The 17,564-nt window shown below is 44.9% G+C and overlaps 1 protein-coding gene across 1 annotated transcript in view; it reads left to right on the top strand.

Annotated features, from left to right (window-relative positions):
* Positions 1-6,284: 6,284 nt before the first annotated feature.
* The window catches only part of MTHFD1 (methylenetetrahydrofolate dehydrogenase, cyclohydrolase and formyltetrahydrofolate synthetase 1), a 44,295-nt gene continuing 33,015 nt past the window's right edge, over positions 6,285-17,564 (top strand). Inside the window, exons 1-4 of the mRNA XM_068398722.1 lie at positions 6,285-6,462; positions 14,005-14,089; positions 16,455-16,514; positions 17,224-17,277. Coding sequence (XP_068254823.1) covers positions 6,422-6,462; positions 14,005-14,089; positions 16,455-16,514; positions 17,224-17,277 — 240 coding nt within the window. The 5' untranslated portion in view covers positions 6,285-6,421. The remainder of the gene's footprint in view (positions 6,463-14,004; positions 14,090-16,454; positions 16,515-17,223; positions 17,278-17,564) is intronic.

Genomic DNA, 17,564 nt, shown 5'->3' with positions numbered 1-17,564 from the left:
CCCTTTCTCCTACGCTGGTCTCCAACAGCTCTGTCCCCAACTTGTACTGGTACATGGGGTTGTTCTTGCCCAGATGCAAGACAAATTAATTATTAATACCCCCAATAGGGACATAACGAAGCACAGTGGGCAAATATACCCATATTTCAGAGACACAAAAGAATAAGCACTTATCAAATAAGGGAAAAAATCATTCACTACAGCATGCGAAGGCTCCTTATCAATACTGTTTCCATTAAAACTAACTAACAGGTTACTCACATGGCCAAGGGGTGTCATGCAAAAGGGGAAGCACACAATGCCCCTGTGTGTTAAGAAGAATTGTGACATTCTATACATTATCATAAGGAAATGATCTATGTCTCTCATGAACCTCTCAGAACAGGAGGCACGGGGCTTCAAACCATTTTGTTTGTCCCTAACTTTACCCTGTTTCTCCCCCACTTCCTGTTTGTCTTACAAATTCTTTCAGCTGGAAATGGTTGGGACCAGGAATATCATCTGTTTGCCCTGTTCCTATAGTCCTCCTTACATATCTGCAGCTGGCCATCATTAGAGCCATGACCTGGAGCTGGGACAACCTTTTATCTAATCTGGTACAGACAGTCCTATGATTTAGAGGCAATTATATAGAAAGAAGGACACATATTGGAATCAGGAATGCTCTAAGTAAAAGCACATTGAAGGTACAACTTCTTAAGCCTGCTTCATATTATGAACTGCGTGCACACAATCGACATCAAGCACTGCTCAGTGTTTCAAACTGGATATTAAGATGTGCATAAGCACTGTAGCACCCAAGCCTGAAGTGCAAAACTCTATTTACCTGGTTTTATCTCCAAATACCCCACTTGCTGGAATTACAGTGTGTGGGAAAGCTGGTTTCATGCCAGCCTTGGGCATCCCCTACCACAGACTTCACAGGATCTGTTCAGCCTCCTCCTGCCTCTGCAGGACACTGCAAGAGCAGGATTTGCTTGGTTGAAAGAGCACCCTGTGAAGGTTCTTGCAGAGATGGCGCAGAACTAGCTATGCAATCTTGCTCTGCCAGGGACGTCCTTGCTTGGGCTGGGGGAATTATCTGAAAGGCTGCGTGGATTAAACTGCAATGGAAAGATTGTCTTCTGGACATCCTCCTACCTGAAGCCCTGAAACTCCACTTTCTCCCTGCCTACCTCTGCCTGTGTCAGTGTGTGCAACTCTCTACACAGTTATAAAGGTGGAATCGGTATAAGGAGTATTTATATAAAAAATATTGGAAATCTATTTTTCATAGTCTTCTAGTGAAATTTAGCAGTTGGGACAAAAAAGGGGAAAGTCCTATGTAGCCACAAGCCATTAACTAACATTATTAGACAAAGAGAATCAGGAGGAGTTGGAAATGAAAAGCTAGTTAATCACAGCTCCATTGCTTGTGTTTATATTTTGCTTTAGGCAATCAATTAATCCTTCCTTCTCAGTTACGTTATCTGGAAAATGTGGTAATACATTACTCACAAGCAGGCTGGGACAGTAAATTAGGCACTAATTTGTTGTTTATTGCATGAGTGCCACAACATACTGTAAAAGTATTAGGAATGGTTATAACATGAGAGAGAGGACTACTGAGAAAATGGTCAGGACAATCTAGGGCCCATATTTATTAAGCACTCTGGCACTGTTCTCAGTGGAATCCAGTTGTGACACAAAATTCTTCAAACTGTTACAAGACATCTTTGTCTTGCAGGAATCCCTAAGAGGTCAATGAGAAGTGTTTGGAAGATTTCTGTGCGAAGAGAAGGTGATGCAGCTAAAGGAAGTTAGATAAAAGAGCAAGAATAAAAGCAGCCAATGGAAAATGCACTCACGTATGTACAAACTTGTGTCACTGGCATAGTAATGCAAGTGGAAGTTCAGAGATAGTCTGAGCTCGTTGTTGCTGTCTTTGGAGTGACAGATAAACTATGGTCAATACAAAACCCCTGCATGGTAGGCAAGTGAATGGCAAACTTGAGACGGGTCAGGAAAGCACTTCAGAGGCCTTTTTGTTACTGCCACTCTGTTGGACACAACCACCTTTACCTGCCTGCCAGAAAAACCTGTGATGAAAGTACCCTTCACTTGCTTTACAGAAAATCCGTTCACTGTAGTTAAAACTGCTCTTAGAAGTGATTTGATTAATCTGTCTGCGTTTGCACTGAAGTGGATGAGGAGCACTCCAGGTCCCTGTTCTGCTAGTTCAGGCTTCGGACCAGGAACCCTGAGGAGAAGGCCAGAGAGCAAATACCATCTTAACCCAGGACAGCTACTTTTGCAGTGACTGTCCAACAGCTGGCTGCATCACCAACTTGGTATTTCTGTGACGTCTAAAATGGATGGGGCACATGAGATAGCTAAACAGCTCAGGTGATAACTACACTCAGGAAACACTTCATGATGGAACAAATGTTAGCTGATGCTATCTGGTATTACATTAACACAGCTTAGCTATAAGGGCTATTTCAAAGCATCTACATTGAGGTCAATCTCAAGCCTTATGTCAACGTTCAGTCACCTCTGATCAAAGGGAGAGTTGACCAATAGCACATATTTAAATGTGTCACTGTTACCCCATCACAAAGTTGTGTTCTCCATCGTGGTAGATAAGGTACATTCTACACTAAAGTCATTCATTTAACCAATCCTGCTTTGCTCAGTGGCTCATCTCTAAGCAGGAAAAGTTCTCCATAACTGTTTGAAAAATCAAAGTCTAATCTTGTTTTTCTGGTGTGCTCCTGCAAACAGGCTTTCGCAAAAACTCTCTTCTGACCAAGGTTTATGAAGCTAATCTAAGTTTTCTGTTCCTCCTCCTTACTGGAAGCAATGTCCTATCCTAACTGTCCCACTTAGTGGGTGAAGCAAAGCCTAATGGTCTTCCTCAGACTGCTGATTTGGAGTTGGTTTCTCATAACAAACGGCAGCTTCTGGGGCCCTGTGCCATCGGAGGCATAGCTGCCAGCTCATCAGTAACACTGAAAGTCTTTCTGTCAGCCTTCATTTTAAAGAACAAGCTCCATGACTTTTGACATGTTGGGTAAGAGGGGGTGGATGCAAAGGTAAACAATCAAACTGTGGGAGTTGCCAAATCAAACCCAGGGATGCCTGGCAGGGAGGTGAGTGAGGCAGAAAAACTGTTGTGGGGCAACTCTCTCTTACCCTGGGGCCTCAGCCTATCCTGAAGTAACTGGTTTTATCCTCCTTCATCCTAAGAGCCATTAGAAAATAAGTCTGCTTTGGTACAAAACAGACTATGCTCAGAGCTGCCTGTTCTTATCATGGCATTAGTTTTTTTCTCATTCTTTTGCATTAATATGGTCAAAAGAATTGTACAGAAAGCATAAAACATTGATCGTTGCTGTCAACTTTATAAACATCTTCACAATGTTTGTTTCCTTTGCCACTGTGTTTCTCTGAGATTTCCTGTAGATGAATAGAAGCTTTAACTTTTTTACTGCGTTTCAGGGCTGGATTTGGCTCTGAGATGAACTAAGCAGTCTGTTCAGCCATTTCTCATCACATAATCCCTTTTCTGTTCCTTTCCCACCCCATTTCCACTATTTCGACTTCAGGATGACAATTAAGAATAAATGTTAAAGAACGCGTTCTTACATAAAGGCATGACACACACAACTTCTGAGCAACAATCTCAGCTTTAGTACTTGACTGCCACATGAAACAAGTTAGAAATACAAAAGAACTTCTTGCTATGACAGAAGGAGGTTAGCTAGTCTGATTTTCTGGCATAAGCATTTAAAATTCATGAGTCCCTTCCCAAAAATGAGAATCTGGCTCAAAAATAACGAAATAATAGAATGAGTTGTTTGGAATTCTTTTTATTTCCTTTCCTATTTTTTGACTTTACAATAAATTCAGGTCATTTTCAAAGTTCCCTTTGTCATCATGAGACATCTTTTTCTGGAACTGGGGCATTATGAAAAGCAGCAAGTGACGTTAATGCTCACACACACATGCAAATCATTCAAGTTAGCAACTCTGGGTAGGAATCTACAGCTCCTGGTAGCACTAGCTTCTTCTGCTCACTCTGCAAATAAGGTCCTCTGAATATTTTAAATAAGGTGGCTTTCTTATTTTTCTTTTCCTGCCTGATATTTTTACACTACCATCCTGAGTGTCAAATCTTTTTTTGGCAAAAGTTGTCCTTGTGAGCTTACCCTGTCCTTAACAGGAGTCCGACTTGCATTTTTTTTTAAAACACAGGGCTTTTTTCTGCCCAAGAGTTCATTCAGGCCTCAGATAAAGGCAACAGAAGAAACAAATAAGGCACAAAATTTTAAGTGATGTAGAAAAATCCCTTCTCTCAGTTAACTGCATAATCTCAGTTTTGATTGTATAATACTGCAAGTGCCTATTGGAGCAGTCCAGGAAATACAGGGAATACATAATGCAAGAAGAGAAAAAGAAATTATTTCTAGCTTTTTCCGTTTAGCATATAAAAGCCCTCACATGCAAAGTTTTCTCTTTTCCATGTCACTTTTAAAGAGAAATTTCTGACCTTTAATCCTACAATTACAACACATTGCTAACTTAAGGTAGTTTAATCACTCGAGGTAACAAGCTCTCCCTTCAACAGAAAAGCAAGCAGAAAAAAAACAGAAAAGACGTCACTTGTTAGGCTATGAAAGGAAATACAAAGGAGAAAAGCCTTATCCTCAGAGAAGTTTTGAACTATGTATGGTTTATATTCCCCTCCTAGAATACCAGAGAAGCAACTGTAAATCTTCTGAGATTCTGAAACAGAATCCTCATAGTTTTGTGCCCTAGGCAGAAGCTGCAAGGCCTACACTTCTCCCTTCTCAAAATCTGACAGCTCTCAAAATGCATTTGTGAGCCAACTACATTATCGGGTAGCAGGATTGAATACTTTCTTAGCAAACTCTTTGTAACAGGCACTTTCTTTTTCAAACCACTGCATTCTATGTAAAGCAAAGAAGATCTATGTGAAAGCACTTCACACAGGCCTTTTAAGTCTCAAATTCTCAGCAGGAACACTGCTGTTGTAGCATCCAACCTCTATTCTCCATAGCTTGTTAATTTGCAGTGGGATCATTCTGTTTCTTTGCTGTACTGCCACCACGTGTGGCAGGTGAGGGTAGGTCCCACAACAGTAAGAGGAGTAGTGCTTTACTGGAGGCACAAGAATGTGCTACTATTCCCCAACAGCAACCGAATGGTGTGGGTCCACCCCATCATTGATCCCAACTTGCCAGTTCCCTGTCCCTGACCTTTCTATAACCAGTTTCTTGAATCGTGGACCTGTTCTCTGACCATGTGCTAGATATTAGCAGGGAACACTGATGAGTTTGTTAACTTCTCTGGGTTGTGGTGCTACCTTGCCTGAGCAAGTCTGCCTCAGCGACATTTAACTGATTTTGCCATCTCCAACCCTGGCTGGACCCCAGTCACTTATTTGGTGTATCTATCTGTGAGAAAACCACTGAAAGCTGACTCTCCAAGCAAGGTGCTGGAATGCCTGCGCTGGCCTGAAGCATGAGGAAAGCCTTGGTTACGTAAATAACAGCACACACAGAGGACTGCATGGATCTGACAGGAAGCTACACCTCTGTCAGTCCTAATGGGATTACCTGCTCCAGGTTCATCCCTTGGACCATTAGGAACCTGTTTCTCACTCTTGACAACTCCCATGAACTTCATGCCACAATCCCACCCTCTTCTTCATTGCCCTCTTTCTGCAGTGGCTATCCAGCGGTTTGGTGACTTTATGTTGGACGAATGTGTTGAAATCCTGAAAAGTAACAATTACTCTCAGCATAACCTCTCAAGTACCACAGTACTACCCCAGGACATGAAACACAGAGATTATTCTTATACTGGTTTGCAATTTTCGTAAAGATACGGCGAGGAATGCACTGTGCAGAGCCCACCATCACCACCACCCCGGCACTGCCAGCCCCTCCGGACCGGCGGGCAGCGCCCCACCGCCGGGCACTCCTCAGCCCCCAGCTCCGGCCGCAGCCTTCGCTCTCCCCTCCCAGCGCCCGCAGCCGACCCTGCCACCCAGGCCCGTTCTCCGCAGCCCAGGGCGCCAGGAAAGGCCGGGGCTGAGAGCGGCGCCTCTGAGGCGTTTGAGCGGCCATTTCGCCGCGCCGCTCAGCGCCGCTACCCTCAGCGGCGCCCCAGGGCGGCGGGAGGGGCAGGGGAGGAGACACAGCCCCGCTGCCACCGCGGGGGAACGCCGTGGCCACCCCTCCGTGCCCCTCTCCTCCCTCCTCCGGGGCGGGGGCAGCGCTTGCGCGGTGGGGCCGGCTGCCCCCGAAAGTTTGGGGCCACGTGGGGCGCGGAGTAGGGCAGCGGTGGGGGCAGCCGGTCCCGCAGACGCTCCAGGAGCCCCGCCGCGCTTGGCCGCTGTCCGCCCGCCCTCGCCATGGCCCCCGCCGAGATCCTCAGCGGCAAGATAGTCTCCGCGTACGTAGCCCGGGGCTGTCCGTCCCGCCATGCGGCCGGCGCTGCGCAGGGCCGGGGTTTCCTCGGGCGGGGAAAGTCCGTAGGGAGCCGCGGGCTTTTTTTTTTTTACCCTTCGGGATGGCCGCGGTCGGGAAGGAAACCGGTGCGGCTGGTGGGCTGGGGGCTGCCCCGGGGGACCCAGCCCTGCGGGCGGGGGGAATGGGGCTGTGGTGGTCTTTGCTCTGGGTCGGCCGCCGGGGTGAAGCGGTTGGAAGACACCGTAAAGCCTTTTCACTATGTTCCCATCTTCGTGCTGAGATAAGGGCCCAGGCAGGTGTGAAATGGCGAGCTGACTTAGAGGCTCTGTGTATTCATGCTGTGCTGTTAGGGTGCTTTACGGGCAGGAGTTGGGAACTTGTGCTTTAGGTATGGTCTTTGTGTTCGTGGTGTACACTCCTTTTTAAAGCAAAATAAATGAATCCATGTGTTGGATAATGTCAAGGTGAACGTTCACAGGTGTCCAGCTATTTGAAAGATTTGTCAGACCATAAAGGTAAAAGCTTCCTTTGCTTTTGAGCTTTTATTCAGCTGGCAAGCCCTGAGTATAGGTGACCCTACGTTGTGTCTTTTAGTTTGCTTATTTTTCCTACTGCTGCTATATGTACACATAAGAAAGGTAAGGAAGCTAAACAAATTTCACTAATGCTAGGAAAACGCAGTGTTTAGCAAAGGCTAACGCTTTGTTGGGATACTTTGTGCAAATGGGGTTTGGTTAGGTACATTCGTTCGGTACCTTCCCACTATAACCAGGGAATTTGGACAGAAAGTGTAAATTTGAAATGGTCCAAGTAATCTCTGGAAGTTGTTAGACCCGATGTTGGGTATTGTTTCGTACAGCACATCTACATCTAACTGACAGTGGAGCATTTCTGAAAAGTAGGTCTAATGTGCCTTGAATCTCAATATCCATGATGAAAGGCTGCTTGCGTATTTTTTTACCTGATAATTTTTGGGCCAGTACCACTTGGGTATTGCAGTCTCTGAGTTTTGTGTCCTTCCTTAGATCTTATGTTTTTGGCAGTCTTGAAGCCAGTGTGCTCTGCACGCCATGCACGTGGTGCTGGTTGTACTTAAATCATGTGCTCACTGCAGGTTTCCTTTTACTGGCATAGAAAGTACCCCTAAGGTGTACTAGATCCTTTCAAGCTATACTTTATTCTGATTTTGGAGTAATTAGAAATCTGGAAAGATGTTAGCTTGAGTACAGTGAATGTGTTTTGGGGGAATTCTGAGCATTCGCCTTAAAACTTCTAGCTTCCTTGGCAGTGCATATTGCGTTGCTTTCTTTCTTTTAATTTATAGATACAGTGGTGGCATTTTTTATTTCTGTTTGTTTTCTCTATTACATTAGCAGCTGTTTTCAGAGATAAGGACCGTTGTGATGTTGTGCAAATACCCAGGAAGAAGCATAAGCTTTTCATAGGCATATACAGGAGAAAGGATTGCTTAGTTTCCAGCACAGCTCTAAGGTCTTTGACTGAAACCTCTTTTCCAATGGCATCAAATCTTGACCTGAAGACAACATGAAATGGAAAAATAACTGCAGCTGTACAGATGTCCTCCTTTAGTTCATTTATTTCTCCTGTATTTATGTCCAGTATAGCAACACCATCGTTTGCTCTACAGGAATGAACTTTAAGTAGTTCTGCTTTTTCCTAGTGGAGTACTTGAAGGAGGCATGAGGAAATGGGCTATCCACTCTGCAGATAGCTGTCCCTTTCTTCCAGACCCTCTAGAGGTCCAGAGCATTCTCCTTGTCCAGAGTCCACCCCCACGCCAAGAGTCTGGCAGCAGAAGCGGCAGCAGGCCTGTGGTTTTTCTAGGAATTTTCAACTGAATTGTCTGTTGTAGAAAGGCAGTGTTTCTGACTTGACTCGACTGCAAAGTCTTTTCAGTACTATCTTTTAGGAGGTGGCTTTTGTTACTTTATCCTTTAATCAAGAAAAGTGTTTGTAAGTCAGTCAAAAATTAACAGATGAGGTGAATCAATCAAGTAGTGTTACAGCTACGTAATTCTGAGTTTCTGTGTGTGTTTTAAATCAAAACTCATAAGAATTGTGAACTTTCTTCTCCTGCCACCAAGCACCCCTTCCTGAAAGGCAGATGGAGAAAACACCCAATTCAGAGTCATGTCAGTTATTTAAACAAAAATCAGGTAGATAGATAGTGGCTTTCTTATTTTTGTGAAACATGTAAAGAAAATAAATACTTCGTGTGAGAGCGAGCGAGAGAGCTTCCTTGTCTCTATAAATCAGGAAAACTTGATGAGGAGATAAAGCTCGTTCACGCCTAGGAAGTGAACTGTGTGGTCCAGTACCGCTCAGTGCCACTGAGCAGCCCCAAATATGAGCAAGAACCCTTTGTGTTAGGTGCTGTACAGACACAGAATTTAAAAAATGGGACCCTGCTCCAAAGAGGTTACAAGCTAGGAAAAAGCGTTGGCTGTTGGACAACAGGGCCACGGTGCTGTCTTCTGTGCACATCAGCACCAGGTTACATGGAAAGGGGGAGTCCTAAGGGAAGGGACAGGTAGGGGGCTGCTATATACCCTTCATGGAAGGAAGAAAATCTTAATGTCGCTCTTTGTGAAGACAGACCATTGCAAATATGGCCTAGAGTATTGACTGAAGTGCTTGCAGCCCCACAGATGTGGTTTGAGTCCTTACCTATTTCTGTTATGTTGTCCTCTGATTAAATCACCTGGTAGTTGGGTGTTGTATGTGGTAGCTGTTTTGGGATGCAGACCTGATTGGTGTGATTGCCATTGCAGCATGGGAAAGCTGGTCATGCCACCTCATGGTATTGTAACTCCTGTTTGGGGCAAACTCTTCTGTGTAAGTTTTAAATACCCAGCTTTATGTGAAACTTGAACTCTGTTGTTCTGTTGGCAGTTGAGAAGTTCCTCAAATGCTGCCTATCCCATCCCCTATGGATGATTGCATCTTCTGCTCAGCTGTTTTGTGGCCCTCATTGGACTTGTGTTCTGGACATGATGAAAAAGCCCTTAAAAAGCAAAAGCATCTTCATTTATTTGTCTGGCCTGAAGAGCGCTTGGACAAGTATTTGAGCTAATACAACCAAAAGAGTAGTTAAAAACTGTGGGAGTGTGGAAGTGGTAGAAAAAAATAGGCAGGCCCCCTATGAGATGATGACAGTGTGCCAGGATCATGCAGTGGTAGGGCAGGAGACTTGTGAACCGATTCCAGCTCTGTTCTCTAAACAGTGTCTTCCCTCAACTGGAGCCATCAGTTGAATTATCAGCAGTGTTCAGATAGATTTTTTCCAAGTCATTACTCATGCCAGTGCCACTCCATTGGGACAGCCAACCTGTGACTCCCCCCAGGAGGGACTCCATTCTGTCTCTTCTTTGGGGTGGCAGAAGGATGTTTTGTGGCACGCTTGCTTGCAGCCTCTTCACAGAATTTGGTGATAAAGCAGTGTCCTGCTAGCTAGGCCATGGTGGTTTGGGGAAGGGGAAGCTTGTCGTTCCACGCTGCAGGTTGTTGTTTGTGATGAGGCCAACAGAAAGTGAGCAGTGGCAGTGCTGCAGGCTGTAAGGGGGAATGGCCATGGGGACAACAGCTCTGACCTACGAGGAATGGCTGAGGGAGCTGGGGTTGTTTAGCCTGGAGAAGAGGAGGCTCAGAGGTGACCTTATTGCAGTCTACAACTACCTGAAGGGAGGTTGTAGCGGAGTGGGAGTCAGCCTCTTCTCCCAGGCAACTAGTGATAGGACAAAAGGACATAGCCTTAAGCTTTGCCAGGGGAGGTTCAGGTTGGACATTATGAAGCATTTCTTCTCAGAAAGGGTCATTAGACATTGGAACGGGCTGCCCAGGGAGGTGGTGGAGTCACCATCTCTGGATGTGTTTAAGAAAAGACTGGACATGGCACTTAATGCTATGGTCTAGTTGACATGGTGGTGTCAGGGCAACGGTTGGACTCGATGATCCCAGAGCTCTCTTCCAACCTGATTGATTCTGTGATTCTGTGACCAAGATGGTACAGGACCTGGGGAGGACCATCAGCCTTATATGGCTGTTTCTGGAGGGCTGCAGCACGAGCATTTCTGATGCACGTTTCTGAAACCTTTGGGGAATCTGTGATCCAGGCAGCCCAACCCTTGGGGGCAGGCCTCTTCTACAGTATCGTTGTCGCTGGAGGAGGTATTTGCCAGGTCACGTGTTTGGCAGTATTCATGTAGACCCTGGGCCCTATTACTCACAGAAGGGACAGAAACACAGCCTGGTGTCCTGTTCAGTGTGGCGATGTGTCTGTCCTCTCACATCACAGCCACCCAAGCCATTGCGTGTACAGAATCCCATAGGTGTGGTGGGGGGGTCTGCCTGAGGAGGCACTGGCATGGGAGCTGCGCTTCTCTCTCCATATACAGCAGGGCTGGAGGAGTGTGGTTTGTCCTTTGCTGTTCTGGGAAATTCACTTGATGAATGTAAATTCAGCTCACTGTTGCAGTCTAGAGAAGGAAAGACTAACAAGTTCTTTAATCTTTGGAGCTGGCTTTTGCACTGTGTGCTTAGAGCCTTGTGCTGTCCTTAACCTGTGTGGACCCTGGACCCTTGTTTGCAGTTTGAGTTTGTTTGTGGAAGAGCATGTGGGCACAGGAGAGGTCTTAGTGTCAGAGGGAAAGCATTTGGAGAAACAGCCACGTACAATTGCAGATTTATGTTTGCAGACTTACAAGTGTTTTCACAGAGCTGGTAAAAAAAATGTGTTGTTGATTTATCAATACAAACTTTTGTCTTTGTGAAGACCTGAAGCGCACAACACAATTTTGCAAAATCTATCGCTAAATAGCTGCTGGCTTGCAAAGTTTCTTTAGTAATGTATTGTAAGTCTGCAGAGTTAAACGAGGAATTTTTAATTTTTTTTTCCTTAATTGTCTCTCAAGCCTTTGCACCTGTGGCTTTTCTGGTAACTAGGGAGCAGCGGTAGTTAGCACTAGGTGGCTGTCTAACAAGTGCTTTCTTCATTTAAAGCTCCTAAAGCAGATCAGCGCTGGCAGCACCACTTTGTGCGTGTTACCTTTCTTCTGTCACAGAAGGGGAAGTGAGCTAGTGCCTAATTACAGAAAATGACGGCAATTTAATATGGGAACAGTCGTGGCTGCTGGGGGTGAAAGCACGCTGCAGCCCTGCTTCACAGAGGACCGAGGGAAACTGGACCCTTAGGTGGGCCTGGTTCTCCTCCACTGGGAAGACTGGATTAAAAGTAAAACCCAGACCGGAGACCCTTTCCACTTGACTGTCCCTTATGAGGGCTTTACTGCATCATAAGTTGTGATACATTTCATGTGTGTTTGCATTTCTTCTTGTTTGCAGGCCACAGAGCAGTGCTGTGCCTTCCGTACCAGAACACCGGAGGCCGCTCTCAGAAAATCGCTCCCTCAGAGAGCTGGCCTGCAGCACCCGCTCGCAGGCCACGTGGGTTTCTGATGCTCCTTGCAATCGCTGCATTGTTCTTACGGGCTGCTCGTGAGCTCAGGCCCCGTTGTGTTTGCAGCTGGAGACTTGGTGCCTTCTCTGGGGTCTTACAGCTGAAGTGTAAGCAGAGGCAGTTGGTGATGCTGCCACCCAGCAGATGAACTTTTGTCACTTCAGCATGAAGAATTGCTAGGACAAGGCTGATGAGTTCAGAAAACAGTGTCATAGCAAGCCAGTCTTAGCGTCAGGTCTTTTACAGAGGTGATAGCTAAAGGAAGCCTAGGAACTACTATTTCTTAAGCAAAATTGAAAACAACCTCTTTTACCCAAGCTTGTTAAGAGACTTTGAACAGCTTGGCCAGATGCAAACGCCTGTGAATACTCTGAACCCACTCCTCAGATGAAGCAGAGCTCTGACGGCGTGATTTGGGACACAGCAGGAGAGATGCATGATTTGGGACGGAGCAGAAGGCTGTGTGATTCCCCTGAGATGGGACTTGGAACTGCCTTAGGGCTGCTTCTGGCTGGGCCAGCTGCAACTGTCCCCTGGGATCAGTGCTGCTGAGCTGCAGCAGAGCCATGTGCTGCTCCCATTTCCCTTTCTTCTTGCCTCTGGCATTTCTGATTTGGAGCTCATAGTTGCAGGGTAGAGTTGGCTTCACTGGCTATTTGTTGTCCTGGAATTTCCCTATATGGCAGGAACCGCAGCCTCCCAGCTGGCATCAGCTGCTTCCTCTGTCCCTCTACCCTTGCTGTTTGCATTTTTAATGAACTAGCATCAACAGCACCTCCTCCAGTCTGACAAGTCTGGTTCCACTTGGGAAGTAGCAGACCTTGTGATACTGATTTGAGGGTAGATGAGCACAAGAAGACCATCTGTGTTTTAAATGGTAGGGTGTTTGGAGCAGGGTAGATTTGCTAAGCATGATGGTAGCGCCTTTTCATGTCTTTGAGAACAGCGGGTGGGACATGGGCTGGAGATCACATGGAGGAGGACAGCTGGGCCTGGCACCAGGACCTCTTCCCCACGACCTTCTCTGGTGAAGGATCACACACGTGGGGTCAGATAGTGATTGAGAAATCAGAGAGGAGTGCAAGGCTGCGGAGGGTGATGGCAGTGGCTTTTGAGCTGTCTGCAGTTAATTTATCAGTGATGGGTACTCATTATCTCTAAAACATTGAAAAGAAACTGGGTATGAGTTAACATCTGAGCTAGATTAACTAATCAGTGAATCCTCTCATGCTTCCATCGCAACATTTTGTTTTAATAATTGTATCCTTAAACTTGTCTTCACCGAAGAGTCAACCTGAGCTGTGTACCAGGGTTTAGCTAATTTTCCTCACTGCTTCACCTCTGTCCACCTCCCATTCTCCTTCTTGCTGCCATGGAAAAGTCTTTGCCTTGTTTGGAAGCCCTTGGGCTGGGGGCATTTTCTCGCATGAGTGCTGGCAAGCATAGAAGCAGACTGGAGGCAGGAAGGTGGGTGCAGGACTGCAGCCTGCCCAGCCTGGGTTAGGCCAAGCAGGAAGGAAATAGAAACACATGGTATGGACCAGCTGTAGAAGAGTTGAATCTTTGGGCACCTCCTGTTTGTTTAGCTGTTTTCCAGAGTTTTACCATTGTAGATTCATAATCCTTTACCAGGACAGCGTGTGTGACAGTGCTGACTGGTGCCTGTGGAAGACAGGGAGATTTGGTACGGCATATGTGGAAAGAGGATTTACTTTTGAGAAGGGAGTTTGAAATCCCAGGAATTTCTGTGCCAGATTTTGTACTCTTTTTTTTTTTTTTTTTTTTTAACCTATGAGACAGTGAAGAGGAGGGTGAAGAAGCACAATGTGGACTTTAAAAAAAAATAAAATTTTAAATAAGATTGAATGAAACTTCCATGTCTTAGTGATTTATGGACATTAATCTTATTCGGAGATTGCTGGGACTTATGTACTCAAGGCATAAGTATGTGTTTGCCAGTCTGCCCATCTTTTCACCTCCTGACGTAAGACTGTATGAGAATTCAGCCCCTTGGTTAACTTCTACCTTGTTTTTTTTTTCCCTTTTCAGACAAGTGAGAGAGAGACTAAAGCAGCAAGTTGCTGAGATGAAAGAGAAATTTCCAGGCTTCAGACCAGGACTCGCGATTTTGCAGGTATTGTTTTCTTTAATGACCACTACAGAAAATCTGTGTCGCTTTGCAATGGTAACTGCACAGCTGATGAGCTTCATCAAAGCTGACTTACAAGTGGTAGCATTTTATAAGGAACAGAAGAGCAGAGTTCCCTGTGGCATGGTAACACAATTCTGTGAAGTCTTTTCCCCAAGTACTGGTGCCCAGAAACGTTCTAGGGGTTTTGGGTTGTTTTTTTATTTGTTCTTTCATTGGACCCTTGCAGTTCTCTGAGCGTTACGTTTGTGAAATGGTGAAAGTAGGCTTCTTGCCTAATAAGAGGAAGCAGTGCTTGTAGACTCTATTCTAAGTCTCTGCATTTGTGTGAGCCCCAAAGCCTGTCAGCTTTCAGAGATGTATTTGTACCAGAAATCTTTGAAATGGGGTGTTTGTTAAGGAATTTGGTCTGCTGTTACGTCAGAACGTGGAGAGAGAAGGGAGGAGGGAGGAAAAAAACCCAACAACCAAAACCACCTTTGGCCAAGAAGACTTTGAGTGCAGTGGATGGAAAAAAATCCCATTGCTGAATTTGATGTCTCTCAGAACTGTGAGTAAGTGCTAGAGTCTACACAGAAGTGCTTGCGGAGGACAAAAGTATTCATAAGTAACAGGGTTTTGGCCTGTGTATGGCAGAATTAAGGTGATTTTTTTTTTTTCCTTGCAGCTACGAAAAATGGAAACTCTTTGTGCTTAGATCAGAAGGTGACTAGCAGTAGCAAGTGTCGTGTAACAGGAAAGAACTCTGTGGCCGCAAAGGACTGATGGACTGAAAGTGGCTGCTTAGAGAAGTGACTTCTGTCCTTAGTCAGTATTTTGGGCTCCTGAAGAGCTCTTGGTGCCTGTCTCTCGATTCGAGTGCTAAGACCACTGTAGTACACAAAGACCATGCTCCTCTTCAATGCCAGGAACAAATTTGTTTGTGGTTTGTTTTTTTTTTTTCTGGTTTTCTTTTCCATTAGCTTTAAGAAGATCAACTCTACAGAAGACTTGTCTTCAGGTGTTTAGAAGGAAGGAGGAAGGTCTTTTATTTAAAATTTAGTAAGGGATGCTTTGATGGAAGTTGCCGAACTGCTGACCTTGTAAACTGTCTTCAGAAATTGCTGTCTTGTAGTGTTCTTGGAGTTTTTTCTTGGTTGGCCTGTGTTCTCTTCAGTCCTGGGTTGTCGCAGAGTCCTTTACAACCTGTTTGCGCTTTGGCTCTCTGACACTTTGGTAAGCTACCAAACAGTCTGGGCTTGGAGTTCATCTCCTAATACTGATATATTTCTGATATATAGCACCCCACGCAATATGTGCTCTTTTCTTGAGAGGTTATCTGGTGTCCTCTGAGCTCAACTAACTAATGTCAGTTAATCTTGATTTTTTTTCTCCTGTAGTCAGGAATGTCCTCTTTTGCACAATATACGTGGTCTGTTTGCTGACATCTCCTGACGCCCACTCTCTCCCTTCTTTTCTGCCCTGTATGAGGCATACCTTTTCCTAAATCCAGCAGACTTTAAAGGGGAGACAGGCCCTTTGTCTAACCTTAGGGAAGAAGAACCAGTGTATGCTGGCTGATCAGGTAGTGCAGTCACCCCTGCAGCTTGTAATCTGTGTGAGAACCAGGGATAGCTCCCAAGTACCGGGGAACGGGTTTTCAAGGGTTTGCTTATCAGCTTTTCCTTATTTGCCCCTCCTTTTTTTTTTTTTTATGGTTACAAGGAGTATTACCTTTGACAAAACATGCTGGGTGATGCAAGCAGTCTTCTGAAATGCAGTTGTACTGTGAGCACCCAATACTGCCAAAAACTACAGGCATTTGTTCCACTTGCTGCTTTCTCTTTGTGCATCACTTTGTTATTGTTTTGTTGTTTTTTCTTTGGCAAAAAAATTCTCAAGGTATAAAACAGCAGTGGAAGAAATCTCTCCATCAAGGTGTACATATGTGCATAAAATTAAGATTCCTGGGTATCAAAGAGGCCCAACTTTTCTGAAAGCCTTAATCAGATAATTGGATGTTATCAGCACCTGCTGATCATGTTAATTAGCTAGAGATGTAACTTTCTCAGATGAGATGGCAGGCAGTATTTTCTGCTTTGGAGAGCACTGTGTTTCTAAGGTTTTTCAACAGGTGTAAATAGGATTTATGCAGGAGATCAGACAACGTGTCTTTAGCTGCCTCTTATTTGAAAGAACACTTTTCCTGTTAGCTCCAGCTACTTATATCCTGTATCAGCATGTTTTACAGTTGTTCGAGAATACCTCTGTCTCCTTGATGTAGCTCAAAGGAAGCGAAGGGTTAAGCCCATCTCAGCCTGTCACTGGGTCTCTACTCTGCAGTGTGACTCAACTGTCTTTTCAATCTTAGGTTGGAAATCGGGATGATTCGAACCTCTACATTAATATGAAGCTGAAAGCTGCTGCTGAGGTAATGCCCAACTCCTGATATTTCTTTTTACCCTCTTACATTAGGTCAAATCTGAATATGTAAAAACAGATGCAAATTGAATAGCTTTGTCTAAGCTTTGCCTGTTTTGGAGAAACCAATGTTGGTCTGAATTCCATGTTGTAAGAAAGTAGTATAGGTGTGTAACATGACCCTTAGCCAGGTGGGGTACTCCGGTAACAGCCGTGTGGGTTGGTGCCACTTTTTGTCGGATCATCTCCTAGATTACATGTGTCTGAAGTGCTGATGCTCTGTCTTTCCTGACCTGTGGCCGTGTGCTTATCTTCCCTGAATGTCTTGTACCTGCAGTTGCCTTGCATCTCTCACTGAGTGGTACATTACATGCTACAGCAGGGCTGGGAATGTAGATGAGTCCCTGTTTCCCTAGGTGATAGCTGGCATCCTCTGCTGGCATTTCAGGGCAGTATGCTGTCAAGCCAAGATGTCGTTTATGTCAAAAGGTGAATGGGGTGATTGAAATATGAACGAAACTAAGTAGGCAAAGCACTAATCTTTCTTCTCCTTCATTGGTGGTATTTCCAAATAATAGGACTGTAGCCGCAGGAACAGGAGACAGACCTGGGAAATGTGACAGAATTCAGCTAAGGCTGGGTTGGATTGAGAGAATAGCCAGATCAATCTCTGATGTCAATTCAGAAATCAGATAATTTCTGGGTGTTCTCATTTGCAGATTGGGATCACTGCCAATCACATAAAACTGCCAAACACAGCAACAGAAGCTGAGGTAAGTACCATAGGCAATAATGAAAAAATACATCATTCTGGTTTTGAGCTCAAGAGATGAACTTATATTTGCCCTCTCATTTTATGAAAAAGACTGCTTGCCCATAGATATTAACTCCTGAAAAAGAACTGGAACCTACTGAGATTTTTATGTTTTTAAAAGAAAAATAAACCACCACAATGTAAAATTTAGAGACTCTTAACAAGTATATTTCTAAAAATAAAAAATGTGAGTCATTTATACTCTTGGGTGGAAAAACTAAACATATTGTGTGTCTTTTAATCCAG

The sequence above is a fragment of the Nyctibius grandis genome, chromosome 4 (assembly GCF_013368605.1).
Source record: "Nyctibius grandis isolate bNycGra1 chromosome 4, bNycGra1.pri, whole genome shotgun sequence".
In the NCBI taxonomy this organism is placed as follows: Eukaryota; Metazoa; Chordata; class Aves; order Nyctibiiformes; family Nyctibiidae; genus Nyctibius; species Nyctibius grandis.
The sequence above is the reverse complement of the archived record's forward strand: the minus strand, read 5'-3'. Positions and strand labels throughout refer to the sequence as shown.